The following is a 23,421-nucleotide window of genomic DNA, read 5'->3' as shown; positions in this document are numbered from 1 at the left end:
TTTATATTCTTTTTTTGTCCTCTTTTCTTCAAGAACAGAACAGGAAGGTTGGCCCTTACCATTAGTTGTCAGCCAAGGGCAACTGGGTCAATATTACTACTCATGCTGGGGTTACCTCATGGTAACTCCTCAGGGGGTAAACGATATGACTAGTTCCACATCGGGTATCTAGTACCTTCTTCGGTTGGTGGGCTTGACTTGAAGGTACCTAGTGTTCCATGTGTTTCTACTTCCCGATTATCGGGTTTCTGGCACTTTGTTAAGTGGTTATTTGAAGATGATGTTGAAAACACAGAGCCATTAGGGTTTCCTACGAACTGTATCAGAAGCTGGATGAGTTGTAGAATCGCAGAAAACTGGAGATAATGTTCTGCATTGGTACACAAATGCAGGTTAACGGTGTAGCCGACGAAATTCTGATTCGGCGTCTAGGATCGCCTGCAGAGGTTCGCTCGAAGACAAATTAGCATATGCAGCCCTTGCAATACCCGGATGAGGCAATGTCCACCTGATGGAGTTCATGACGTACGATTAAAATGCTAGATATTATGCGGGGACACCCTTCTCTTGTCACAACGCATGAAGGTCTATCTTCTTCGAACAATGCTGTTGATATGGAGAATTGAAAGGTGTGTTATTAATGCTCAGAATTTGAAGAATATGGAGCAGGGTGGAGAACCAGCGATCAAGCCTTGCTATGTACAAGGTGCAGGAGGGTGCAGGGGCATTTTCGTTTCTGCGTGTTTCCATTGGTGAGTTACTTGCTCGCTTGCTAGAAGAAAAGCTCCAGCTAACCCATACCAGACCTCCAGACCTCTAGGAACTAGTATATACAACAGTCCTGTACTTCAAAGGGATCGCCGTCCGCGATAACGTCCAGCGGGGCACAGTCGAACAATGGTCAGGAGTCCGACTTCAGCATAATCTGACAGCCAATCAGCAGACTTACAGTGAGGCTCATCGGATCTTCTACAGTTAGAACCTGTTCGTGTTCCACTGCAAGGAGGCCATTTCTCTGTTTCTGATCGTGGTCGGGAGCAAAAATGCGTCGCCTTTGCTATCCATTGCATGGAGAACAAAAAGTGACCGGCTGAGCAACAGCATTAACACGATCACATCATAGATCACAAAGTCAACACCACCGGAAGCAATCATTCTATGGAACAATGAAGAATTTCTCAGCAATCATCTATGTATGCGGCCATCGCATGACCTTGGGAGATGATCAGTTAGCAATCGTTCTAGCCCGTCACATCTTTCCCGCGACAAACCTGGGAGGATAGTGTCGTTGACCAAAGGTTCCAAGAGAGCAGGGCGTTCATATTGTCAGGCACGACTTGACCCAACCCAGGAGCTTCTGGTCGAGAGGTTGAACAACATTGATCTCCGCTCTCTTGTATATTCTTGGAATATTTGGATATTCACATCCCCCGGATTCAAGCCGCCAAAATAGCTTGTATGAAGCGATTTGTTCCTTCTGACAGGGTGGGAGTGGTACTAAGAGGCGTCATTCATATGAAAGATAATGCTTTTTCTAGACTTCAATAACTTTTGTAGAGGTTACAGCTAACTCTACCACCAAGAATGTGATATACTTGAGGTTATGCAGCAGAATCGCCTACCCTATGGCGTTATGGACATGCGGTGTTAGTTTTCAGTATTTGTTTCCAAGCTCCCATCTGGGGGATTGGACAGCAATGATTCAATATACGTTAATCATCCAATTGTCAAGGATGGTCATCAGAGGTTTGCCTTAAGATACGTAAATGATATTGGGAAATATGTGGCGGAGATTGTAGCACATCCACAGAGAATCAGTATGTTTTTCGCGTACACGGAAGCCCTCAGTATGAATGAGATAATTCACATCGAGGACACGATAGTTGTAGCCGGCCCTTGAGAGGCCATATAAGTCTATGTCTACATATGCTGCTTGCTGAGGGATGCAGTTTTCATCGCAGAACCTTTACTAACACGAATGGTAACGGGCGTCCGTTGAAAAACGTAGAGATATCACCCAGGCTGGTCGTAAACGACTTGGTGCGAGTCCTGAGGCCGCGCACTGTTCGAGCAATTTTATAGGCACTGCGAATATTAACATGGGACACTATCGTAGTGGATGTGAGACAATACTGCGGAACACGCGGTGTGCCTCGGATATCTGGACTTTTTGAAATTGTACCCCGACCACCCGAGAGTGGACTGGCATAAGGTTCGGTTAGGTGAGGTTAAGGAGGTTGGTCTTTTTGACCTAGTTTAACCGTGGTTAGGTGTATATTTGTTGTTTCGTCCGCAGTTAACCGGGCGGTTAAGCTACTTTTAAGCTTAACCTACCTAAGTTAATAGATTTTATACCCCAAGCTAACTGACCCCGGTTAGGTTATCCCACTCTACCCTGCAGGCAACCCTTGAGGGCCTCTTCCCACAGACCATCGGGAGAAACCTGTCGGGTTGAAATCTGGCATTTAAGTAGGAGAGGGCATGGACTTGCAGATTGTGGTACTGTCTCTGCGGACAGCGACAATTCGTGTTCGGTGACGTTAGTAATGGTCTTTTATTTGTGGCAAGATCGAAGGCTCAGAGTGACAGTATGGCAAAGCAATTCTGCCGATGGTTGTTCCCAACTCTTCTGGGGTAATTAGTTGGTATAACTGGTATCCTTATGATACTCTTCAAATGGAGAACAGAACTACTATTATGGTCTACTGTTGGTGGGAGCAGAGAAAAAAAAGAAAGAAAGGAAGAAAAAGGAAACAGGTAACAGGAAAATACTTGAAAGGTAGATTTATATTCCTTCGTCTGGGCTGTATTTCTGTGGTAGTAGCAGTAGTAATACTAGTGCGAAGGCCCAAGCTTTAGTAGATAACATACTCAACCTGGACCGTCTTGTTGCTAATCTCAATCTCGGTCTCGGTTTCCGTCTCGCTCTTATCTTTCTCCAGCTTGAACTTCGTCTCGACCTCGTACTGGAGGGAGTAAGGACCTGCCTTGGCCTCGTGCTTCGTCTCCTTGCTCGTCTTCTTTTCTGGCTTCTTGCCCTTCGTCCATTCCTTCTCGACCTCGACCTCGCGTTCGATTTCAATCTCGGTCTTGGTCTCAGTCTTGGTGGTCTCGAATCCAACGGGGGCGTCATCCGCCTCCAGCTCGTCGCTGAGCTTCAATTTAGGTGCGCTCTTGTCGACATCGAAGACGATCTTGAAGTCGGTTGTGAGGCCACCGGCCGTGACGGTGTACTTGAGTTCGTCGCCCTGAGTAATCTGGAAGGAGGCCTTGTCGCCCTTGGAGAGGCTCTTCGCGGCGTCGGTCGACGCGCTGATGGTGGACTGGTCTTCGAGGAGACTGATGGTGGCTTCGGTGGTAACCGAGATGGTCACAGGGACTACACACATCGAGCCCGCATGGTTAGTACAACGTCACGGCACTGGTTCATATCGGAGAAGAATCGATCACGGACCCGACGAACGGACATCACCCCCCTCCTGAATTTCCTTGATCTTGGATAGCACATCGAACTTCTCGACGAGAGCCTCGACCTCGCTGTGGAGCTGAGCAATTTCGACCGACATGGTGGATGGGTATACCGGTGTTACAACGCACGTGAGAGCACCGAGGAGGAATGAATGGATTCGAGACGGCGAATGAAGCACGAAGGCAGTGCCATTATAACCTCAAGGGAGGTTAGGGAGCCAAGAGAATGACAACGTGGCTAGCCACCGACCCTGCGAAATTACCACCAGAGTCCAGACCGAGAATCCGACTCCGGAGTAGATACGTGCAGAGCTATGGTGCGATTTGATCCACGTCGACTGGGACTAATGCCCGGTCCCAGGTATCTCACTAGTCGGCCCCGCTCGAAATCCCCCGCAGGAGGGACTCGGGGGGGCCTGGATGGTGGATGGTGGTGGGGTTTGGAACCACCACGACGGGGAAGTTTCGTGGTTTGTATGGGATGGCGTTGGGAGACGAGGAGGGGCTGCGGCTGTGCAACTGCCACTAGGATGGTTGCGCTGAAGATCGGCGGTGGGCGTGGGCACAGCCCCGATGGACCACCTCCATCTTGGCCACCACACGTGTATCACGAAGAGCCTTTCATTTGATGAGCAACAAAAACAACAGCACAATTGCACTCGAACGCCTCGAGGGCCCCGGATGCGAAACAAGCGTCAAGATTCTGGCACCAAAATCCGGCACCGCTGGTCTGCGGGGACTAAACTGCGTAGGGAGCTAGATAACTTTCCCCGCTGGATCATACCACTCACGCGAGCACAAGAAGCCAAATCCTAGGGTTCGACCGATACCCGATTGCCGTAGCCAGTCGAGGTGTGCCGCTTGATTCGGGAGAAACACGCCCGCGGAGATACCCAGTGTGCTCAGGGCAAGCACGACTTTTGTCGGTGAGACAAGCGCAGGTCTATGGCTGCCCCCATGAGCAATCATGATCGACTAGGGTGTTGCCTTTCCTGACCTTAGATTACTCGAGTACAGCAAAAGGATGCATGAGAAGTGCCTGAGAACTGGCGCATCCATTGTCAGCACTGGAACCAAAATGCCCTAGGCGTTGCAGGCTGGAGTACAACAACCCCCTGATAACCCTAGAATCGAATGTCAGACACAGATGGATGATAGCGCATGTGCCGGCTGGTCACGGATAGTTGTTAAGACCCCGTAGAATAAACATAGTTAGGGTAATCAGAGCTTAACCGGCTTAAATGAACTATTGGGAGTCCCAAATACCGATATGGTTTTGGTGGTGACGATCACCGATGTACCTGGTTGTAGCCAAGAAGGCCAATTAAAACCAAGCAGTATCAGAAGACTTTTCACGAAGTCCGTTTGGCCGTAACTAGTAGTAGACCAACCTTGATCTGCCGAAACCAGCACCATCATATGCTGTTTCCTTCTCCCTGCGGCATGGCTCTGCAGCTTTCAATTTAGCAAACACAGAGGTTATGTTCGTTTGACTTCCGTCCAAAACTGGACTAGTGCGCATGCTGCAATCCTTGAAGCTTAGGTTGGTAACGGATCTATTCAACGACGTCTAGGGGATAGCTTTCGGAATAACGGCATCCTGCTTCTAGCGCTCACTACGGTGGGAAAAGGAGGCGCGGAGGACGGGGTCGAAAAGCAAGGAAATGGTAATTGAGCGCATTTTGGAAATTATCTCATGCAATCTATCTTGGCCTGGGTTGGCCTCATTGGTGACCGGACTCGACGTAAGCGCCGAGGGTTCGATGGCATGAGAAGCAAAGTGAAGGAGAACACTAGACCTAGCCAGCGATGATGGGATGATATCCATGCCATCCAACGAGCCACTTGCCAGCAATACTTTAGAGTGAGCTGTATTCCATTCGCCGCTTGGACCTGTAGTTGTATTGGGTGTGAGTTTGCATTGTTACAACTCCGGGTGACTGTCTATGAAATCGTCCGTCAATTTGAAATCACTAATGCCCCAGATTGTCATTCTTCGATCAAGGAGGCGAGTTCCAAGCTTCATACTCGCTGCGATGGGTATGCATATACTCACCGACATATCTGGACCCCCTGTAATTGTCGATTGACTCTCAAAGATAAAATATAGTCTTTCTTGTCGCTCAGCACTAATCAAGTTACTCCTGAAAGTGTAGGCCGTGTTCACCTGTCTAGCACATGGAGAGGAAACAACACCGCTGGGAATGCTGCGAGCGTCAGTAACATTGTGCCAACGTATAAGGAGGGCACCCAATTAGCCCCATGCAGTCATCCCCGCCGTTGTTCCGCCGGAACTGTAGAGTAAATCCTGCGACGTGCTGCCGCTCTGCGATAAATACACTGCCCAGTGCGTCCGCTTTAATCATGCGTTGGCATCATGCCGTTCACCTTCGTCGATGATCTCTCTCTGGGTACTGACGGTCTTTTAAAGATTGCGACTGGATGTGTGGCTGAGAGAGCAAACCGATCCCCATTCGTAACGTACTTGCCCAGACGTTATGAGGAACAATAGACTTGTACTCACTCAACATGCGATAAAGCACTTCAGCATTTTCCTCTTATAGCTTCACATTGAGCCCATTTAAATGTTTATTACTATGTGCACTGGTCGGTTCATGTCAGATATATTCTCATAAACGTTGACCCCATCTACTTTATCGAACTTCATTTTCCTACATATCCTTAAAGATAAAGACTCCATAAGAAGATGATTGTCGCCGTGGTATAGATAGCTACAGCTTCGATAGTTCTCCATGTGGCAAGGGACTGCCCCCAAGGAATATCCGCCTGTCAGCAGTAGACTCTTCAGACAACCCAACCGAAGGTAAAGAGACATGGATGCTTGACGGAGTGTTACTGCTTATCCACCGAGAGGCAACCTCTTTTGCAACTTGATTATCGTCTGAAAAAGCATCATATATCAGTAGCGTGCCGCATACAACTATCTCGATATACTGCATGAGTTCCCTGCCCCGGTATAGAAGCTCTTCCCTCGTGTGCCTGGAGGCAATGGATTGGAAGGTGTCGAGGCACTCCTGTACAATTCTGCATTCCTCTCTGAGTTTCTGGTGGCAAACTGCAAGTAATGGTCTCGCCCACCCACCAAGGACTGTCTCAATGATTTTTCCCTTGCCTAGGCGCTTGTCATTGATTACTCGAATGACATCTTCCGCCATCACATTGACAGTTCCTTCCCAGATAGCATTGACTGCAGTATCGCGGAAGATCCTTGCAATGTTTAGCAAACCACCGTCTTCATTATTCTCACAGTAGCCAACGCCACCCAGACACTCCATGCAGGCACGGAGTCCATGAACCGAATTCACACTCACGGTACCCTTCATCACGGGGGTGATCAGTCGGAGTAGAGTTGCTGCTGTTGCGGCATCCCTTGGGATTAACTTGGCAGCCTTGGTATTTGGAACCATTAAACCCCAGTCTTGCTCGATGGTGCCCTGTAGAGCAACGGCAAAGAAGGTGAGCTGCATAGCCGCCCAGTACTTCACCGTTTCACTCGCCATCCACCGCACATGTAGTAGATTGTCTTGAAGAAGCTTCCCCTGTGTTGAGCGGATCCGACTATACGCGCGACAGATTGCCAACCCGCGGCCCCAGTATCCAAGTGAGCCACCAGCAGTGTAGAGCCGAGTAATGTTAAGAACAGTAGCAATTTCCTTGACGCCCTTCCCTTCCTCTCCAATGAGCCACCCTCGAACCCCCCTCAACTCCAGTTCAGCCGTTGGCAGTGATTTCGTGCCCAACTTATTCTTCAACCGCTGGATGCGGACACCATTCAGCTCCGGTGCCTTTCCTTTATGGCCGGCCCAGCGGCGCATGGGAACATAGAAAAGGCTCAATCCCTTGCTGGTCTGCGCCAGTAGGAGCGTCATATCGGAGTCCGTGGCGCTGCTAAACCATTTAAAGCCGTCGACTCGCCACGGCCCCAGCGGCAGCCCATGCGCGTCTCGATCCCGGCCTTGCGCACTATCGCTCGATAATTCCTCGACCGTTAACCGCCGGGCGACCGTCTCCGTGCCCCGAACATCACTCCCGCCACGGCGCTCCGTCATCCACTGTCCAGATGTCCACGCCACATTGGGATCTCGCGATACCAGTCTCCGATAAGATTCTCTCAGCACCGCAGCCCGCCCGGGCTGATCCCCGTCCGGGCGGTTCAGATGGGCAGAGAGCAATTTCGCCGCCCCATCACTCATAGACGCCGGGCACCCCGTCATGGCCGCACTACTGGTCCACACATGATTTAGCGCAAACTGATGCACTCGCCTATTCCAGGCATCATTCTCCCGGTCGTAGGCGACAGATACAAGCCCCTCCTCCTGTCCGATTGCCTTCAGCTTACGCCACCCCTCACCCACCCAGAGCGGGTCGACGCGGTTCTCTTCACCGAATGTCGTGAGGGTTCTGAGGACAGGTTGGTTTACTTCCGCGTCGACGGCGAGTTGGAGGATTCTGGGGTCGAGTGCGAGGCGAGATAGGTTATGGATGGAAGTTGTTACCGAGGGGCAATTCCGGGGAAGGTAGAGATCTAATACGCGAGCGAGTGCTGTGTCGTCAGAGGGATTTTGGGCGGATTGGGCGTGGTCGTTGATGGAGGTGTAAGCTGGTGGGACGATGGGGAGGGATTGGAAGAATCCATCGGTGGAGGATGAGGGTTTCTTCCAGTTAGGGGTTGCCATTTCCGTTTTTGGTTCTCGAAGTATGGGAGTGGTTTCTGTCTTGAGGGTGGGTGAAGCAGGCAGGGGGAGAGTATTGTCTTGGATGGTTTGTGCCATGAAGCTTCTATATATATCCCGCCTGTGTTGAAACGCTACCTCGGTCCATGGCTTCATCACACCACCCTCAACGCTCTTGTGACTGTGCCGGATGTTGAACTGGGGTTTTGGGGATCGGGATTATAGAGCTGGATCCGAAATTCATGTACGGCAGGAGAACATTGATTGGACAAAATTCCGATAGCCATTTAGGTGGTTGGAGCTCAACACCCGAGTTCCACCGGAATTCACGTATTTAGTTTCCAAGAGGATTGAGGATTGGGGATATAGAATCGAGGAATTCCAGCTCCAGAGAAGCTTTCGGTGTCACTCGTACAACGATGCAGAATATTGGCCTGTATAATTACGAGAATGGTGAACTGGTGAAGCCTGTGCTTACAAGGTCGCTAATCCAGATTCAACAAAACATCAAGACGCTTCCGAACATGGAGCGAGTTCATATTCTTGTTATATAATCGGGTCAGATGTATTCAAATGCACCAGAAGGTCGGCTAGTAGCTTCATAATCTCCCAGCGTTTTCGCGATGCATCGTCTGAAAGCGATTGACGTTGAGCTTCCTCTCCTTAGATCTGTACGTTCGACAATAACCAATCTTCGACCAATTTCGATTACACATATGGAACGGTCTATCGATACACCCATACATCGGAATGCTAGACATTATCCACAATTCACAGCTGCCGTGAGTTTAGAAATTCTGTTAGTTAGCCGATTACGCTCACATGCATATCAGAGAAAAAGAGCAAGCTGCTGGTAGAGCGACGTCGAGCTAGAGATATCAAACCCATCCAAATCAAGTGGTGTCCCCAGCTCCCCCCAGATCTCTTCATCATCTCTCCCAACGTCAGATGGGAGATCAGGGCCCTGGACGTCAGCCTGAGCGGGCCCAGCCTCCTGATTACCCAACGGTGGGTCTTCTGTCTCAAAATCACCCGCCGCACGATCGATCAGCGCAGACACCTCTTGCGAGGAAATAAGATGCATTGTGTCCGTTAGAATCTCTACGCTTTGCTTGCTGAGTAAGGTCCCTGAACCTGCTAGGGCCAAGATATTAATCAAACGGGCGAGTGCTTGCTTGAATGTTGGCACTTGGGGGGAGGAGATATCGGAGAGAGCGAGCATTGCCAGAATGACTCCAGCGGTGAAGCACTGGAAGCACACCTGCGCGGCAGAAGTTGTATTAGAGACTAGACGTATAATGGCTCGATGTTGGTAAATATCGGATGTTCGGATGGCCGATGTGATCATTTGATCGCGGACCGTAACGGGCGTCTCGCTGCTACCGGGCTCGGACTGAGAGCATACCTGGATGCTCAAATGCCGTTTGCTGGTCAGGAATGGGCGCAGTAGTAACAACAGATTATGATCAAATGCCAGCTGGAGAGTCAGTGCCTGTAGTGTAAATACGCGTTGGCCTTTATCTTGCAGCTCGCTTTCGTGATTTCTGGAAAGGTCTAGCTTTAATTCGGGAGGAATCGTGGCTTCCCAGGTTGAGAGGCGGCTGTATACCTCTTTGATATCCTTTAATCGCATGCCAGGCATTACGGCGGACATTATTGAGTACAGTTGGGCCTTATATCGGTTATACGAAAACGAGGTGACGGGCCACACGGAACCGTCTTCTCGCACCTCGTAGGAGGTACTGCCAGGACAGGTGGTTACATCGTCCAGGTCCAGAGGTTCTGAAACGCGGAACCGTCCCCCGGCCTGGATAGGCGGTTTGCCGTACGCCTGTGCAGCGTACCTGTCATGTAGGTTCCCAGTCAGATACTTTCAAATATCACCCGAGGATCATAACTTATGCGCCTACCCATCGGCCATATATATCGCCCACCATACCCTCCGTCGAACCTGCAGCTCGACGTTGTCTAGTGGCTCCCAGGTACTTTCGTCATGTAGCCCGATGGCGTGGGCGATGCGAAGTCCCATGCCAGATAGTACAAATGCTAGCTTCGTCTTGCCCTCTAGGAGGTAGGCAATGGACATCAAGAGGGCACACCCAACAGATTCGAGATCTGCCTCGTGTAGAGACGGGAATAAATGCTGCTCGACGGCATTGAGTACAGTATTACGATAGGACTCAAGATTGAATATCGGATCGTGTGTTGCAATAGTTTCTGAGGGGGCGAATCGAGTTCCAATCATGAAAACTACCAGCAGTAAAACTAAGAAGGGCTTTTCGGATGCTGTAACAGCGCCAGTTTGTATCATGGGCATTGCACGCGCTCGAAAGGTTTGCTCGTGGAAGAGTGCGAGATACCAATGATTTGCCTGGAGATATGCGTCGATGAGTATTAAAGCGACCGGGGCTGAGGGCAGCTGAATCCCAACCAGGTCTTTGACCGGTATCTTAACTGTGTCCGTGGCAGAATCCTTACTAACTGGATGGCCATCAGGAATAGCATCTGATTGTCGCAGATTTCTGAGATGGTTGCGAAAAAGCTACGAGAGGTCAGAAGAAAAGCAGTAGCACTAAGAGTCGATAGAGAGGCGCTACCTGTTCAACTAGGTGGAAGGTGGAAGGGCTTCGGTCTTCAGAAACTGGGTTTATAAGGGGTGTACTTTCATTCATAGAAGTACTTTCGACAGCACTAGCGACGACAGGACGCGACGGTGCCGGTTCACGACTGGTGCTCGAACCACTGATATCACTCTGTCGCAGTGGCCTCAAGTTGGGTTTCCTCCTGACAACAGTCGCAGCGTTAGCTAACTAGTCTTGCGACATAGGACTGAGTAAGATTCACGCTTGTCTTTTACTAGTGACGCTTTGGCAGTCTACCCCGGCTCGAGTGCACAGCTGGCAGGGCCGAACATCGTCGCACTCAGATGGTGTTAGTATATAACGGCGGACGTGTCCAGGAGGATGACGAACCTTCAGCTTTTGCCTGCGACATCTCATGCACGCGTTCCGCGCTCGAGCTGGCTTCATGATGCCGGCGTTAAGACTATTTGACTGGCCTAGGAGCCGGTGGGAAACGTTTCGGAAGTCTGCATTTCCCCAGTCGTGCGTGTCGGAAGTCGTGGTAGAATTTGCCGAGGTCCAAATACTTTCCGGTGGAATTGACATGCCGATTCCGATAGGCTGGATAGCCCAAGTTATACATTGACTGAACATAAATATGTAGTATAATTAAGCCCTCTAGTACTATTATCGCAGGAGGGGCTGCTATCCAGAGCAAAGTCTCTCGTCGCATTCGCAATATGTCCGTCCGCACTGTCTACAACCCAGCGAAGGACTATTGTCTACCGGACATTGATCCTTTATCGCTGCTTTTCGGTGACAACCCTAGTATAATCCTTGCAAAGTAATATTGAAACTGACAGGACATAGACTCTCCATTGAGCTTGTCCACCGAGGATACCGTGTTGCATATCGAAGCAGGGAACGCAGCAAATTGCGTGACCAAAGCCCAATGCCGATCGTACACCAAAAGAATTGCGCACACTCTACGTGAGGGATATGGTATTGGGGCCAATCGCCCAGGAAAAGATGTCGTTGCCTGCATCTCGTCTGGCCAAGTCCTGCTGCCTTCAATGTTCTACAGTGTGATCGCCGCAGGTGGAGTCTACAGTGCAGCTAGCTCCAGCCTCACAGTGGCCGAACTGGCACGGCAGCTGGATCACGGTAGTTGTAGGTTGTTGATCACGAGTGAAGACTGCAAGATTGTCGCATTACAAGCGGCAGAGAAGTGCGCCATATCGCCGTCAAGGGTGTTAGTCTTAGAGAGTCGGGGAGGGAAGCGTCATCTCGCTGCTTGTTCACAGGAAAACATCAATCTATTAGAACAGTATCCAGGCCAGCTCCAGTGGGAGAGGCTTTCAGATCCGGCTGTTCTCAAAAGCCGCACCAGCTGCTTAATATATAGCAGTGGTACAACCGGCGAGCCCAAAGGTGAGTTCATCCTAACTTCTGATTTAAGTTGACTGCTCATGTGACCCCTGGACTATAGGTGTAAGGATCTCCCACCAGAACCTGGTATCCTCCGCTCTGGTGAACCTATTCGCCTATCAGGATTATATATCCCGGCAGAAAATAAGGTCGGCGGACTTCAGACCGGAATACCGCACCATTGCACATCTCCCTGCCGCTCACATTGCTGGTTGCCAGGGATATTTGATTCAGCCAGCGCTCTGTGGTGGAACAGTTTACTGGATGCCGAAGTTTAACTTCCAGAAGTTTCTCTCCTACTGCAAAGAGTACCGCGTCACGTTCTTCTTCACGGTCCCCCCGATATTCCAGTTGATGGTGCAAAGCTCGTTAGTCATAGACCAGTTTCAATACCTGATTCACGCAGTTTCTGGCGCAGCTCCTATGGGTCCTGACCTGGTGAAAAAGGCAGCAAGCAAACTGGGCTGTTCCGTCACTCAAACATGGGGTCTTAGTGAAACTACCGGCAGCGTTACCGTCTCGCCGTGGGACGCCCATATAGCAGATGGCAGTGTCTCCCCTCTAGTTGCAAACATCCGACTACGGGTTGTTGATGAATCCGAAAACGACGTGAGTGAAGGGGAAATAGGTGAGTTTGTGGTTCAAGGCCCAATGGTTACCCAGGGATACTGGGACAATCAAAATGCTTCTAAAGAGAGCTTTACTACCGACGGGGCCTGGTTCAAAACAGGAGACCTGGGTTATTGCATGGACGATAAAATTTTCATTGTTGACCGGAAGAAGGTGAGTGCTCGATCTTCCCAGGGAGACCTGATATGGGATACTAAAAGTTCACCCTCAGGAAATGATCAAGTATAAAGGGCTCCAGGTAGCACCAGCGGAGCTGGAAGCGCTTCTACTCTCCCACTCATATATTCAAGACGCTGCTGTGGTTGGCGTCCCTGATCCGGATATAGAGGGAAATGAACATCCTAGGGCATATGTGGTGGCAGACCAAAGCCAAATAACGGAGGCTATGATAAAGGACTTTGTGAAAGCCAACCTCGCGTCTCATAAACAACTAAGAGGCGGCGTCGCTTTCATTGAAGTAATTCCAAAAAGCCCGACGGGAAAGATACTAAGGAGGCAGCTAAAAGATGCAGCTAAAGCGTCAAGAAGACTGAAACTGTAGCAATAGGGTGATTGCCGTGATGTCAGTTGCGGTCTCGCAAAATTCTATCATAGTATGCCTAGAAATGGAAGCTTCAATGAGTGTTTACCTAGGATGAAGCGGTCATATATAGACTATGGTACGAGGACTCAACCTAACCTCGATAATATGATAAATGAATTTACACCGCCGAGGCTATGACCTATCTGTGTAACGGCTGTACATCATATAGGTGCTATCCAAAATAACTTGACTTTTCGCCTCGTTGGGGGCGTGGTTACCTGGGCGCACGCCCTCACAATCCGGCAAGGGTTTGTGGTATCAACAGAGGGAAGAGCAAGTCGTTTAGAGTGAGATTTGCATCCAACATGTATTTATTTTAACTTATTTGTGCAGGTGATACTACATTGGTTGACCTTACCAGCGCTCCAGAGTTGCACGGTTTGAACACATTTAGTTGCGTATGAACTATAGTATGATTATAGCTGGAACACTTTTGTCGGCAAACGGATCGTAAGGACAGCATTCCGCAGCAGAGTCGCATTGATATATCGAAGAACTTTGACTTCGTGCATCGGATCGAACCTGGATGGCTCCGGGAAGGAGATTGAACCAGAGCCTTCCCAACCCTCGTTTGCCTGTATCTTAATGTCCACTGGCACCAATTCCTTGACCGACGGACCCTGACCTGGGACCACTGAGGGGATGACTCTCAAATTTAACCCCGGGATCGTTCTCTCCACCGTGGCCTTGAGTTTCTGTTCAGGCTGAAACCCAACTTCGACAATCTTTTGGCCTGCAGGTCTCTCCACATAGCCGCGAAGGACCGCCGATCCCGTTTTTGACGTTAACACCACGTTCCCCAACTTCTTGGGGAAGCCGAATTGCTCGCGGCCGCACAGTATCGGCGAGTCATTGTCTAGGATCAGGGACAGGAAGTAGTCAAAACTGTCGCCGTTGTATTTAACTTTGACCGAGTGGACATACTCGTTGTACGGTCCGAACGAGGTCATTGTGTGCGTTAAAATCATCACTGTTATGTGTGGCTCATCCTCAAGCTCCAGCATATCCGGCACCAGATGGCGCACATACTGGACTGATGTTTGATAGGTAACGAGGACAACACTGTCGCTCGTGTAGTCGCTGCCACCTACGGGATACGGGGGCGCATACTGTGGGATGGCCGAATTGGAGACTGAGAGCGAGCCAAATGGCATTTTCGATTAGTTAAAATAGAATATCACCGTCAGAGTTTGTTTGCAGCGACAGGTTATACGCAACATCTTCTTGTTCTGATGGGATCAGAAGAAATTTATATATTCCGAGCTATACACTGACGTTATACCCTAAGACACACTGGTGTCACCAACGGTCAGGCCACCTTGCAAAACTATGGACAGTTAGAGATGATGCCAGGTCGCTTAGGTGTGATCTAGACAATCAAGTCAACTCTCATTTGGCAGTGACAAATAGATTCCGCTGTAGCTTCTCACTCCCACATTGTACTAAGAGTGGGGTGACCCTTATCCGTCAAACGACTCTAAGCCACGCATATAATAGGCAGCCAGTCCCCTTAGGATAGTGGAACCAGTCAGGTTCTTCATGCCATGGATGGGCTGGACCAGCCGGTAGGGTACGAATGCGTCGAGGTCCGACATCGTAGTGGTGTGACCACCGCTCTACAATCTGGGTCTACCACCGTCCGCAACTGGGATGGACAGATGTGTCTCGTCTGGGATTGAGAATTCTGACGGCGTTTCTACCACGCATTATATCCCAATGAGCAGCCTATAACCCGTGCTATTATACTACTATTGCCCTATACCCGCGTACATGCCGGATCAAGGGTACACATCTGATTCGGCCCCGTTTTGGTGTTCCTGCGTGCGCTGTCGCCCAGAGTGCGTGGCAGTGCAGCTTGCTCCGTCTCCCGCTGCGAAACAACAGGAAAAGGAAGGTCGCTCGCTGTGGGTGGGGTGTGTACTCCTGTGGCAATACGGCTCAGAACGAGTATATCAGCGTTGCAGCTAGTTTGACCAAAGCAGTGGCAGGAAACTCGATGCAGCCATACCACTGACACGCAGTGAAGGTTTCATGAGCCAAGCCTTCGGACGATTCTCAGTGATAGAACGGTTCTAAGTGGGTCCGCCAAGTCGACGTGGTGAAATGTTCGGGGGTGTGAGAGATCTCTAGCACCGAAGAGACTCCTACGCTAAGGTGTCAGTACCGCACTACATGCAGCACTATACGGGATGGAGGTACCGGTTAGTATGTATATACGTATCTACATAGCTGCAGATGCGGGTCGAATAAACCAATACGGATTGGTGTGGCTTTGAATAAGAATTCAAGTTGTTGCATTGGTTCAACTGCATTTACCTGGGGAGTAGACAAAGCAATTGGTGATATACGCGCGGGATTGATGAGCATCTGAGAGGAAAGCCACGTTTAATTAAAGCTATTACTAACATTCATGAAGTACTCGGGTAGGGTATGTCGCATTGAAGCACACATGAGGATAGGTGTACGGAGTGCTCTTGACAAATATACCACAACGAGATCTTGCTATGACCCGCGGGTGATCCTAGCTGCTGACCCTCAACCCTCGCCAGGGGTCGGGTGGAAAATTTCTCAGACTGGAAAGGACTCAGGGATCAACGATCACTAACTAACTAGAGCTCCTGGCAATCAACACTGTACTAGCTTTTCTCACCGCTGCTAGACACCCGAGGAGGGGCTTGACTGCGTCGATCGAACCCCACTTCTCAGCGCATTCTACCGAAAGCCACCGGTTTATACAAAGATTCTCGCTTCAGCTGGAGAGTTTCTCCACCGGGATGGAATCTGTGTGGTCAGGTCGCTTCGTAGTTGCCATTTAGCCTTTTGAATAACTATGTGCAAGGGGTCTGTGCGCATGTTGAGAGTGCGGCGATGAATGGGTATGGGCGTGCGGCTGTAGAGGCTGCCGGGGTGTGGAAGAGGTATCGCGAGTTACGAGTACGGAGAAGTACTGGACATTCAAGGCAGGGCTCGGTGGGGCAGCTGAAAGAGAAGCAGCTCCGATGAGCCGGCGGAACTCCTGTCACTCAGGCAATCTGCAGCTGAAGATTGTCGCGTCCACGTCTTCATCGAAAAGATTACGGTTTTACGTAAAGTCATGAAAATCAGTTGATGTCATGGTCAGTTTCTATGTCACCCCTCCCTAGCCTCTTTCTAGAAATAGACGCCTATATAGCAGAAGAAACTAGGTCCTAGGAGCCGAAGAAAATGCACCTGCTACTGGACCTCTCACTTGCATTGGAATAAGGAAAGCCGGCACCAAGAGAAAACGATACTGAGCTCCAGAGCAACTTTAAGCAGATGGATATGTTTTTTCAAGAATAATGTTGTCAACACAGAGCTCATTCGCTTGGTTGAACATGGTCAAGATTAGCCCGGACGATGTCACACGCCCTCTAAACCTACAGGAAACGTCTTTCAGCTTGAGTCCCGCAATGATGGAAATATACCAACAGAAACACGTACCAGTAGTAGGACTGCTCTGCTTGATTCTGAAGGAACTCAATTTCCCTCTCGCCGCTGCTCAGCTTTCTCAACCCGTTCAGGACCCGGTGTGGAGCGAGTTTGCCTTCTTTTCACCGGCAGCATTCTCAGTCCACTGCCAGGTTGCGATCACCGGCTCGTCCATGGTGGCGGAGTTCCCACCGAAGATCACAGTAATGATCTCATCTTGGGCATAACTATCGTAGTTGATCTTGCCAGTGTATACAAGCATTTTGGCTGGGTTGTGGAGCAAGGTGACTGGGAACTGCTGTCAGATGGGTGGTGGACAGGTGGTATCTGGTGGACTCACGGAGGCTGATGTGAAGGGATGATAGATATACACCGCTTGAAATGTTCCAGAGTTTTGTACTTCACTGAATCTTGAGTATACCCTAATGGCGGACTGGGGGAGCCGGCGGTATTTATGTCCTTGACATCTTCCCCACAGCTACCCTACTCATCATGATCGCTGCAGTGGTTTAGATATTGGCGACTCGTTCAATGAGGGGTTGTGAGGCTACAGCTGATGAGATTGGCAGCTGAGAACCAATTGTACCTGCCACACAGTGTGAGCTCGATCGAATTATACCCTCCTAGTGGAGATACGAGTACACAGACCCATCCCAGCTGAGGCAGTGCCCCTCATGTCGTGGAAACACGTAGGCAGTTCCGGTCTAGATCAGCTCGAGCTCAGCTGGCCACTACCGAGCGCGGTTGGATTAAATCGAGTGTTCATGCAGATCATTTCCGCAATATCGTAGCCAATCACAACGGCCTTGGTGAACAGTTCTTGACGGCTGCTTTACCCAATCTTGGTTATGTGGGGCGAATCGATGATGATCATCCTCTGTGGCTGGAAAACACTTCCGGCAAACATAACCCGACTATCTTGGCGATTAAAGCCTTTCCAGAAGGATAGCCTCCTAAGCAAGCCATTCCAAGCAAGGTAGATAACGCAGAAAGTGCGCAGCTTTGTTCACCTTTTATGGAGTAAGTTATAGCGTTCCATAGTACTTGTTGTACCATGGGTTTAGCAGATACCCAAGGGATACCATACTTTGGTAAGTCATGGCTAGCCCGCAAGGTAAGTAGTTGCAGTATTAGGATCTTTCGGATCTCGGAGAATTATTATTGTGTAGTCTGGTGTATACTTAGCTTTTATAACAGGAAGAAGCCAGTGGGCAAGAAATGTTTGATATGAGTTCTCGGACAGCAGTACTACTTTGACAGCGATCTTACTTTGACAGTACTAAAAAGTAAATAGAGAAAAGAGGAAAGAGTAAAAGAAGCGGGAGAAACCGGAAAAGTAATAGAAGGAAAAGATACCATATAGAAGAGTAGAATATCTGTAAGCAGTAACACGAAAGAGCTAGTACGAAGAAACAAGGGGCACAGAAAAAGGGCCACCACAGATATATATGTTAGATTGAGGATGGTTGGGAGAGTACTCCTCGAGTGCGTGAGACGGCGTTGAAATTTGGCGAGAAAGATCCACAGTACCGCGTTGGGCGAAATACCCTAGTCGGATCTTCTGCTAAGTGGGCTGTAAAAGACACACCCGCTCACACAAAGTAGGTTCCTGTCTCTTCAGGATCATGATTCCAAAGGCCTCGGGCATATTCTTGAGTATAACCTCAAGCGGGCACTTTGGTGTGATATAGTATTTCTCTGTCCCGAGAATCCTATCCCCCAGGACCCGCTTGCTGGTAGGAATGAAATATTATTTATACCGTGCGCAAAGGAACTAGGCCCCCATGTCTATACTCTCTTTTCAGGAGAGATCAGAGCCTGGAAGATACCCAAGAACTCCGTTTACTTGTTTGTCGAACTTCCGCCACGGTGCTGGCAACAGCTCACCCCCTGCGCGCAATCTAAGCCAGAAACCCACCCAGCGCCCGCATATCCTGCATCGGGAACCCCTTGGCGTTCATTATCTTTATATACACTATCCGTAATCCGTAGGTATAGGCAACGTATCGGCGTGACTTGGGGTGAAGTTCGGCCTAGAGCATATAAATGGATGGCATGGAGTAGCCTCGGCGAGCGGCTCGGGTCCAATCGGAGCTCGGCATTCTGGTTCATTTCCGCTCCACTTGGGCGATAAAGACAAGAGGTGTTCTACTTGCATATTCATACAATATATCGGCATAACATATCATTATTCCAGAACAAAATACCAGTCCGGTACGGCCCTGGTTCGAGCATATGTCTCTTGACGCAATGAATCGCATTACCTACGATCTTCCTTCAAGCCTTCCTTTAGACACTAGACGTCCTAGTAGTTCGCCTGGATGTCTGTTGCGGAGAGAAAGGTTCCAAGTTACTTTGGGCAATAGTGGCTGGCTATTTCTTCCCTCCTTGCGCTCCACACCTGTCTTAGCGACAGACAGATAGGGCAAGATTATGGGTCGAATTGCTTTGGAACAACATAAATACTCAAGTCCGGGCACTCTAAGTAATCTAGCATATCCCCTGCGAGCTCTGCAGCCGTATGACCCCATACAAAACCATAGCCGCTGTCAATCCGTGCTTTGAACCGCCCTTTCACTGTCGTTATCCTGGCACAGGCTGTGCCTCTTGATCGTAAGTGAGACAATTGCCATGGTACCACAAATGGCCGTGTAAAAGATCCACATGTTGCGCAAGCCGGGAAGAAGAGCAGTTTGATTGCTATCCTCCCCCTCAGTCTCTCCGTCTCCACTAAAGCTAGACAAACGAACGTCCCCTAACCCACTCTGCGCCACCACACCCCCAATAACTAGCGATAGCGACGTGGCCAGATTCTTGAGAAACGTCAAAGCCGCATTGCCGGTGGCCACATTCTCTGGCTTCAGAGCGCTTTGAAAGGCAATCATCGGTGCCTGAAACAGCGGCCCAGCACCCACACCGGCAATGAGCTGGTAGACCACAATCTTCCACAACACCAAATGGGGCCCGAAATCGATAAACAAGCCCGTCCCGGCCACCATGAATAAGCTTGCAATCCATATCACTGGGCGGTATTCGCCTGTGCGTTGGACGAAGAATCCGCTGGCGAGTGTCATAGCGGACAGAGGTAGTACCATGGCAAACAAGTAGAGACCCGACTGAATGGGGGTGACCTTTAGGACAAGTTGAAAGTACAGCGGGTTAAAGTAATTATAGGCGATAAATGTGAAACTGTGAAAGAAGGCAGTCAAAAGGCAAGGGACCGTTGATCGACTGAGCAAACTCCGGACGGGCAAGATGGGACACTGTGCGACAGACCACTCATAGTAACCAAAGATCGCCAGAATCACAAGTCCCCCAATCATTAGCCCCAGTGTGAATGCGGAGTCCCATTTGTGCTCATTGCCGCTGCCTGATTCAAGCCCGTACAAGAAGCAGATCGTACCTCCAACAACGAGAATAGAGCCAATCCAATCAAACGAGCGGAGGCTGCTAGCAGCTGCGCGTACCGGTTCAAGACGCAGAAAGAAAAAGAGGACTACCAACGAGAGACCATCGAATGGTAGGTTGATGTAGACTGTGGTGCAATGAACCAATTTATATCAGCACACTACCAAGGTAACATCCCACGGGGCTGGTAAGGCAACTTACAGCACCATCTCCATCCAATCGTTTGTGTAAAAACGCCTCCCAGGATGGGACCAACACCACTTGAGATTGCCCAGATAATCCCCGTCAGTGCATAATATTTCGCCCTTTCGCGGAGCGGGAATAGATCTGCCACTATGATGGTGACCATCACAATGATTCCTCCACTGCCCACACCTTGCACGGCTCGCCCCCCGATCAACATGAGAGGGGTTTTGCTCAGCGCACAGACAAGGCTGCCACATAAGAAGACACCATTTGACAGCATCAGAATGGCTCTCCGGCCCCATATGTCTGATATCCGGGCCCAGAGCGGAGTTGTGGAACTGCTCGCCAGAGTATAGGCGCTGCCCACCCAGGTATATTGTGACGTTGTCGCATTGAGGTGACTCGCGATGATTGGCAAGGCGGGTGCAACTATCGTTACGTCGAGTGCAGCCAGAAAAAGACAGAGGAAGAGCGAGATGATCACCAGATGTGATCGGATTTGTTTCCGCCGAAGGGAGAGGGCGGATACAGAGGCTGGTCGCGGCGACCTGTTTTGCTCAGGATCATCCGGGAGTGAATCCTGTGAAACCATTGTTAAAGTCCAGTCGTTAAGTGAGAAAGCTCTGAGGGAGGAAAATCTGCAATTGACAGAGCGTTACGGGCATGGTTTTCAGGAAATGGGTCGGCGGAGCAGAAGAATAGTCAGAGCAGCGCACCGTTCAAAACAGCAAAACGTCAATTTTTCACGTCTATCCTTCCCAAAGACTATTGAGTAGTCAATCGCTGCGAAATCCACAAAACTCAACAATTATCCATGAGAGCTATCGTGGACCCGAGGTTCTCTCGGTCACCTCCGAACGATGTCGCTCGGGTCCAATCAAATAGCACGCAGGCAAAACGTCTTGGAACATGTAGATCGCCAGTCAAGTCGGAACGTTCAATGCCTAGGGAGGGTGTCGTTCTTAAAAAACACTCCCTTCTGGCCCATATCCTTCCTTTCTTTTTCCGAAATTGTGTAGGCGCCTGGCGAGTCGAGTGTAGTACGGGACATGCCTGATAGACTAAGCACTGGCAATTTATATGGCGTCGTAGCTAAGTATGTGACTCGCTCCGGTCAACAGAAAGTCTTTCGGGGATGCTTGCTGTTCCAAATTAGAATGATCGGAACATTCGCTCGGCATTTTATAGAAAGCCAGAGTTCCTTTATCCCATCGACGCCTTTCAAAATCTTTCGGTTCTCGCTCCAGCAGCTCGACCATGCATTTTGGTCTTGGACTTTTCTCTTTTCTATGGGCCACTGCTCTAACGTTTGCGCAATGTAATGAAGGTGCCGGTTCTGATATACGAGGCGGTCTTACGGTTACAACCTCCACGAGCACCGGTGAGCCCCTCCTTCAAATTCCAGTTACTGCGATGGGCTAGCAACCATGTAGTCCGTGGCATTGTCAATGGCAGTACGCCCAACGTCCACGCCTGGCTGGGAATTCCATATGCCAAACCTCCAGTCGGGCACCTCCAGCACCGTTGCCTACATCCCACAAATCTATCGCCGCGGGCCATATGCCAAATGCCTGTATGCAATCAACAGGAACTGGTGATGGAATTCATGGCCCTTTGACGGGTGGCCAGTACTTGATCAGTACCCCTGTCAGTGAGGATTGTTTGACTGTTAGTATCTGGGCGCCTTCCAGAATATGCGAAGCACTTCCTGTTGTTATATTTCTCCACGAGGGTGGCCTTGGTAGTGGTGGCACTTCGGTGCAGTATCAGATACCAGCCAATTGGGTTGAACGGTCCCAGTCACACATTGTCGTATCTATTCAGTACCGCCTGGGTGTGTTTGGGTTCCTTAGTTCACATGCATTGCGAGAGACATCTCAAAATCTTGGTCTTTTGGATCAGCGTCTTGCCATCGAGTGGGTTAGGGATAACATCGCTGTGTTTGGTGGCAATCCTGAACAGACCACGCTGTGGGGGCAGTCAGCTGGAGCTGCGTCAATCGACTGATATAGCTTTGCTTACCCGGACGACCCGATTGCTAAGGGTCTTATCATGGCCTCTGGGAGTGTCTGGCTATTTGGTAGCCAGGGAAGTGGCAGTCCATCGAACTTTCCGAACATGACATCTCACTTCAACTGTACGGGATCGGATATCACCCAATTGGAATGCATGCGAAATCAATCAACAACGAGCATTCAAACCTTCATCGAAAGCCCCCCCAGATCTGCACTGAGCTTTCAGCCAACTCAGGACAACATCACTGAGTTCTCAGACTATTCCGCCCTATATCAGGGAAGGCCTTATGCCGATGTTCCGGTCATCTATGGAGCAAACCTGAAGGAGCCATCGTCTACATTCATGTGTCCTCAAGCTCAGGGCCTAAGATAACGACTACCAAGTAATCGACTTACCTTTTTTTACCAGTATCATGGAAACTTGTCAAATGTCTCCCCCGACCCCACAGTAGGAGCATACCGCAGTGCCGAGCTACCGCTAATCATGGGAACTTACGGCAATGTCGATGGTCGTGGGACCAAATTCTAAGCCATCACAAGTGATAGAATGCAGGACTTGTGGCTCGCTTTTGCAAGGGATCCTTACAATGGATTACCCAACAGTGGCTGGAGATCTTTGAATGACGGGCTTGCCGAGATCTTGGGCAGCACAACTACGCAGACTGAAGCCAGAAATATCCCCATTACAGATGTTCCAGACTGGACAGCTTGCCCCAAGGATAACCAACATTTCAAGGTTGGTGGAACGATCATTCATCCAAGAAGGTGCAATCATGCAGAGCGTACCCCTACCACAGATATTTTGTCAGAGTTCCTAGAACACGAGCCTATGATCCCATCGAGTGTGCTACAGCGACCTTTCCGTGGATGGTGCAACGGTACCTACTTGCGATAATTGGATTACTATGAATGGATGTACGAAGCACCCTAGGCTCCCGAGGTAGATAACCGCTTAGTTCCCAGATCAACGTCCTTTCGGCATGGCAAATGATATCATT

The 23,421-nt window shown here is 49.8% G+C and overlaps 6 protein-coding genes across 6 annotated transcripts; 2 read left to right on the top strand and 4 right to left on the bottom strand.

The window, feature by feature from the left end:
* Nucleotides 1-2,855: 2,855 nt before the first annotated feature.
* ABOM_003204 (uncharacterized protein) lies at nucleotides 2,856-3,566 on the bottom strand (the record flags this gene model as incomplete). The annotated part of the gene is made up of 2 exons (XM_022530334.1): nucleotides 2,856-3,379; nucleotides 3,455-3,566. 2 exons carry the CDS (start codon nucleotides 3,564-3,566, stop codon nucleotides 2,856-2,858), a joined length of 636 nt encoding a protein of 211 aa, XP_022392677.1.
* Nucleotides 3,567-6,200: 2,634 nt separating this feature from the next.
* ABOM_003203 (uncharacterized protein) lies at nucleotides 6,201-8,261 on the bottom strand (the record flags this gene model as incomplete). Its single annotated transcript, XM_022530333.1, has 1 exon — nucleotides 6,201-8,261. The coding sequence occupies one exon, from the start codon at nucleotides 8,259-8,261 to the stop codon at nucleotides 6,201-6,203; it is 2,061 nt and encodes a 686-aa protein (XP_022392684.1).
* Nucleotides 8,262-11,463: 3,202 nt separating this feature from the next.
* Nucleotides 11,464-13,322, top strand: ABOM_003202 (uncharacterized protein; the record flags this gene model as incomplete). The annotated part of the gene is made up of 4 exons (XM_022530332.1): nucleotides 11,464-11,539; nucleotides 11,594-12,154; nucleotides 12,213-12,934; nucleotides 12,993-13,322. The coding sequence occupies 4 exons, from the start codon at nucleotides 11,464-11,466 to the stop codon at nucleotides 13,320-13,322; spliced, it is 1,689 nt and encodes a 562-aa protein (XP_022392683.1).
* Nucleotides 13,323-13,780: 458 nt separating this feature from the next.
* Nucleotides 13,781-14,518, bottom strand: ABOM_003201 (acetoacetate decarboxylase family protein; the record flags this gene model as incomplete). Its single annotated transcript, XM_022530331.1, has 1 exon — nucleotides 13,781-14,518. The coding sequence occupies one exon, from the start codon at nucleotides 14,516-14,518 to the stop codon at nucleotides 13,781-13,783; it is 738 nt and encodes a 245-aa protein (XP_022392682.1).
* Nucleotides 14,519-19,363: 4,845 nt separating this feature from the next.
* ABOM_003200 (MDR family MFS transporter) lies at nucleotides 19,364-21,000 on the bottom strand (the record flags this gene model as incomplete). Its single annotated transcript, XM_022530330.1, has 2 exons — nucleotides 19,364-20,349; nucleotides 20,424-21,000. The coding sequence occupies 2 exons, from the start codon at nucleotides 20,998-21,000 to the stop codon at nucleotides 19,364-19,366; spliced, it is 1,563 nt and encodes a 520-aa protein (XP_022392681.1).
* A 729-nt stretch (nucleotides 21,001-21,729) lies between these two features.
* Nucleotides 21,730-22,415, top strand: ABOM_003199 (uncharacterized protein; the record flags this gene model as incomplete). Its single annotated transcript, XM_022530329.1, has 2 exons — nucleotides 21,730-21,981; nucleotides 22,038-22,415. 2 exons carry the CDS (start codon nucleotides 21,730-21,732, stop codon nucleotides 22,413-22,415), a joined length of 630 nt encoding a protein of 209 aa, XP_022392664.1.
* Nucleotides 22,416-23,421: the final 1,006 nt, after the last annotated feature.

This window comes from Aspergillus bombycis (genome assembly GCF_001792695.1).
Source record: "Aspergillus bombycis strain NRRL26010 chromosome Unknown contig00012, whole genome shotgun sequence".
Classification (NCBI taxonomy): domain Eukaryota; kingdom Fungi; phylum Ascomycota; class Eurotiomycetes; order Eurotiales; family Aspergillaceae; genus Aspergillus; species Aspergillus bombycis.
Note: the sequence above shows the minus strand (reverse complement) of the source record. Positions and strands in the feature narration are given on the sequence as shown.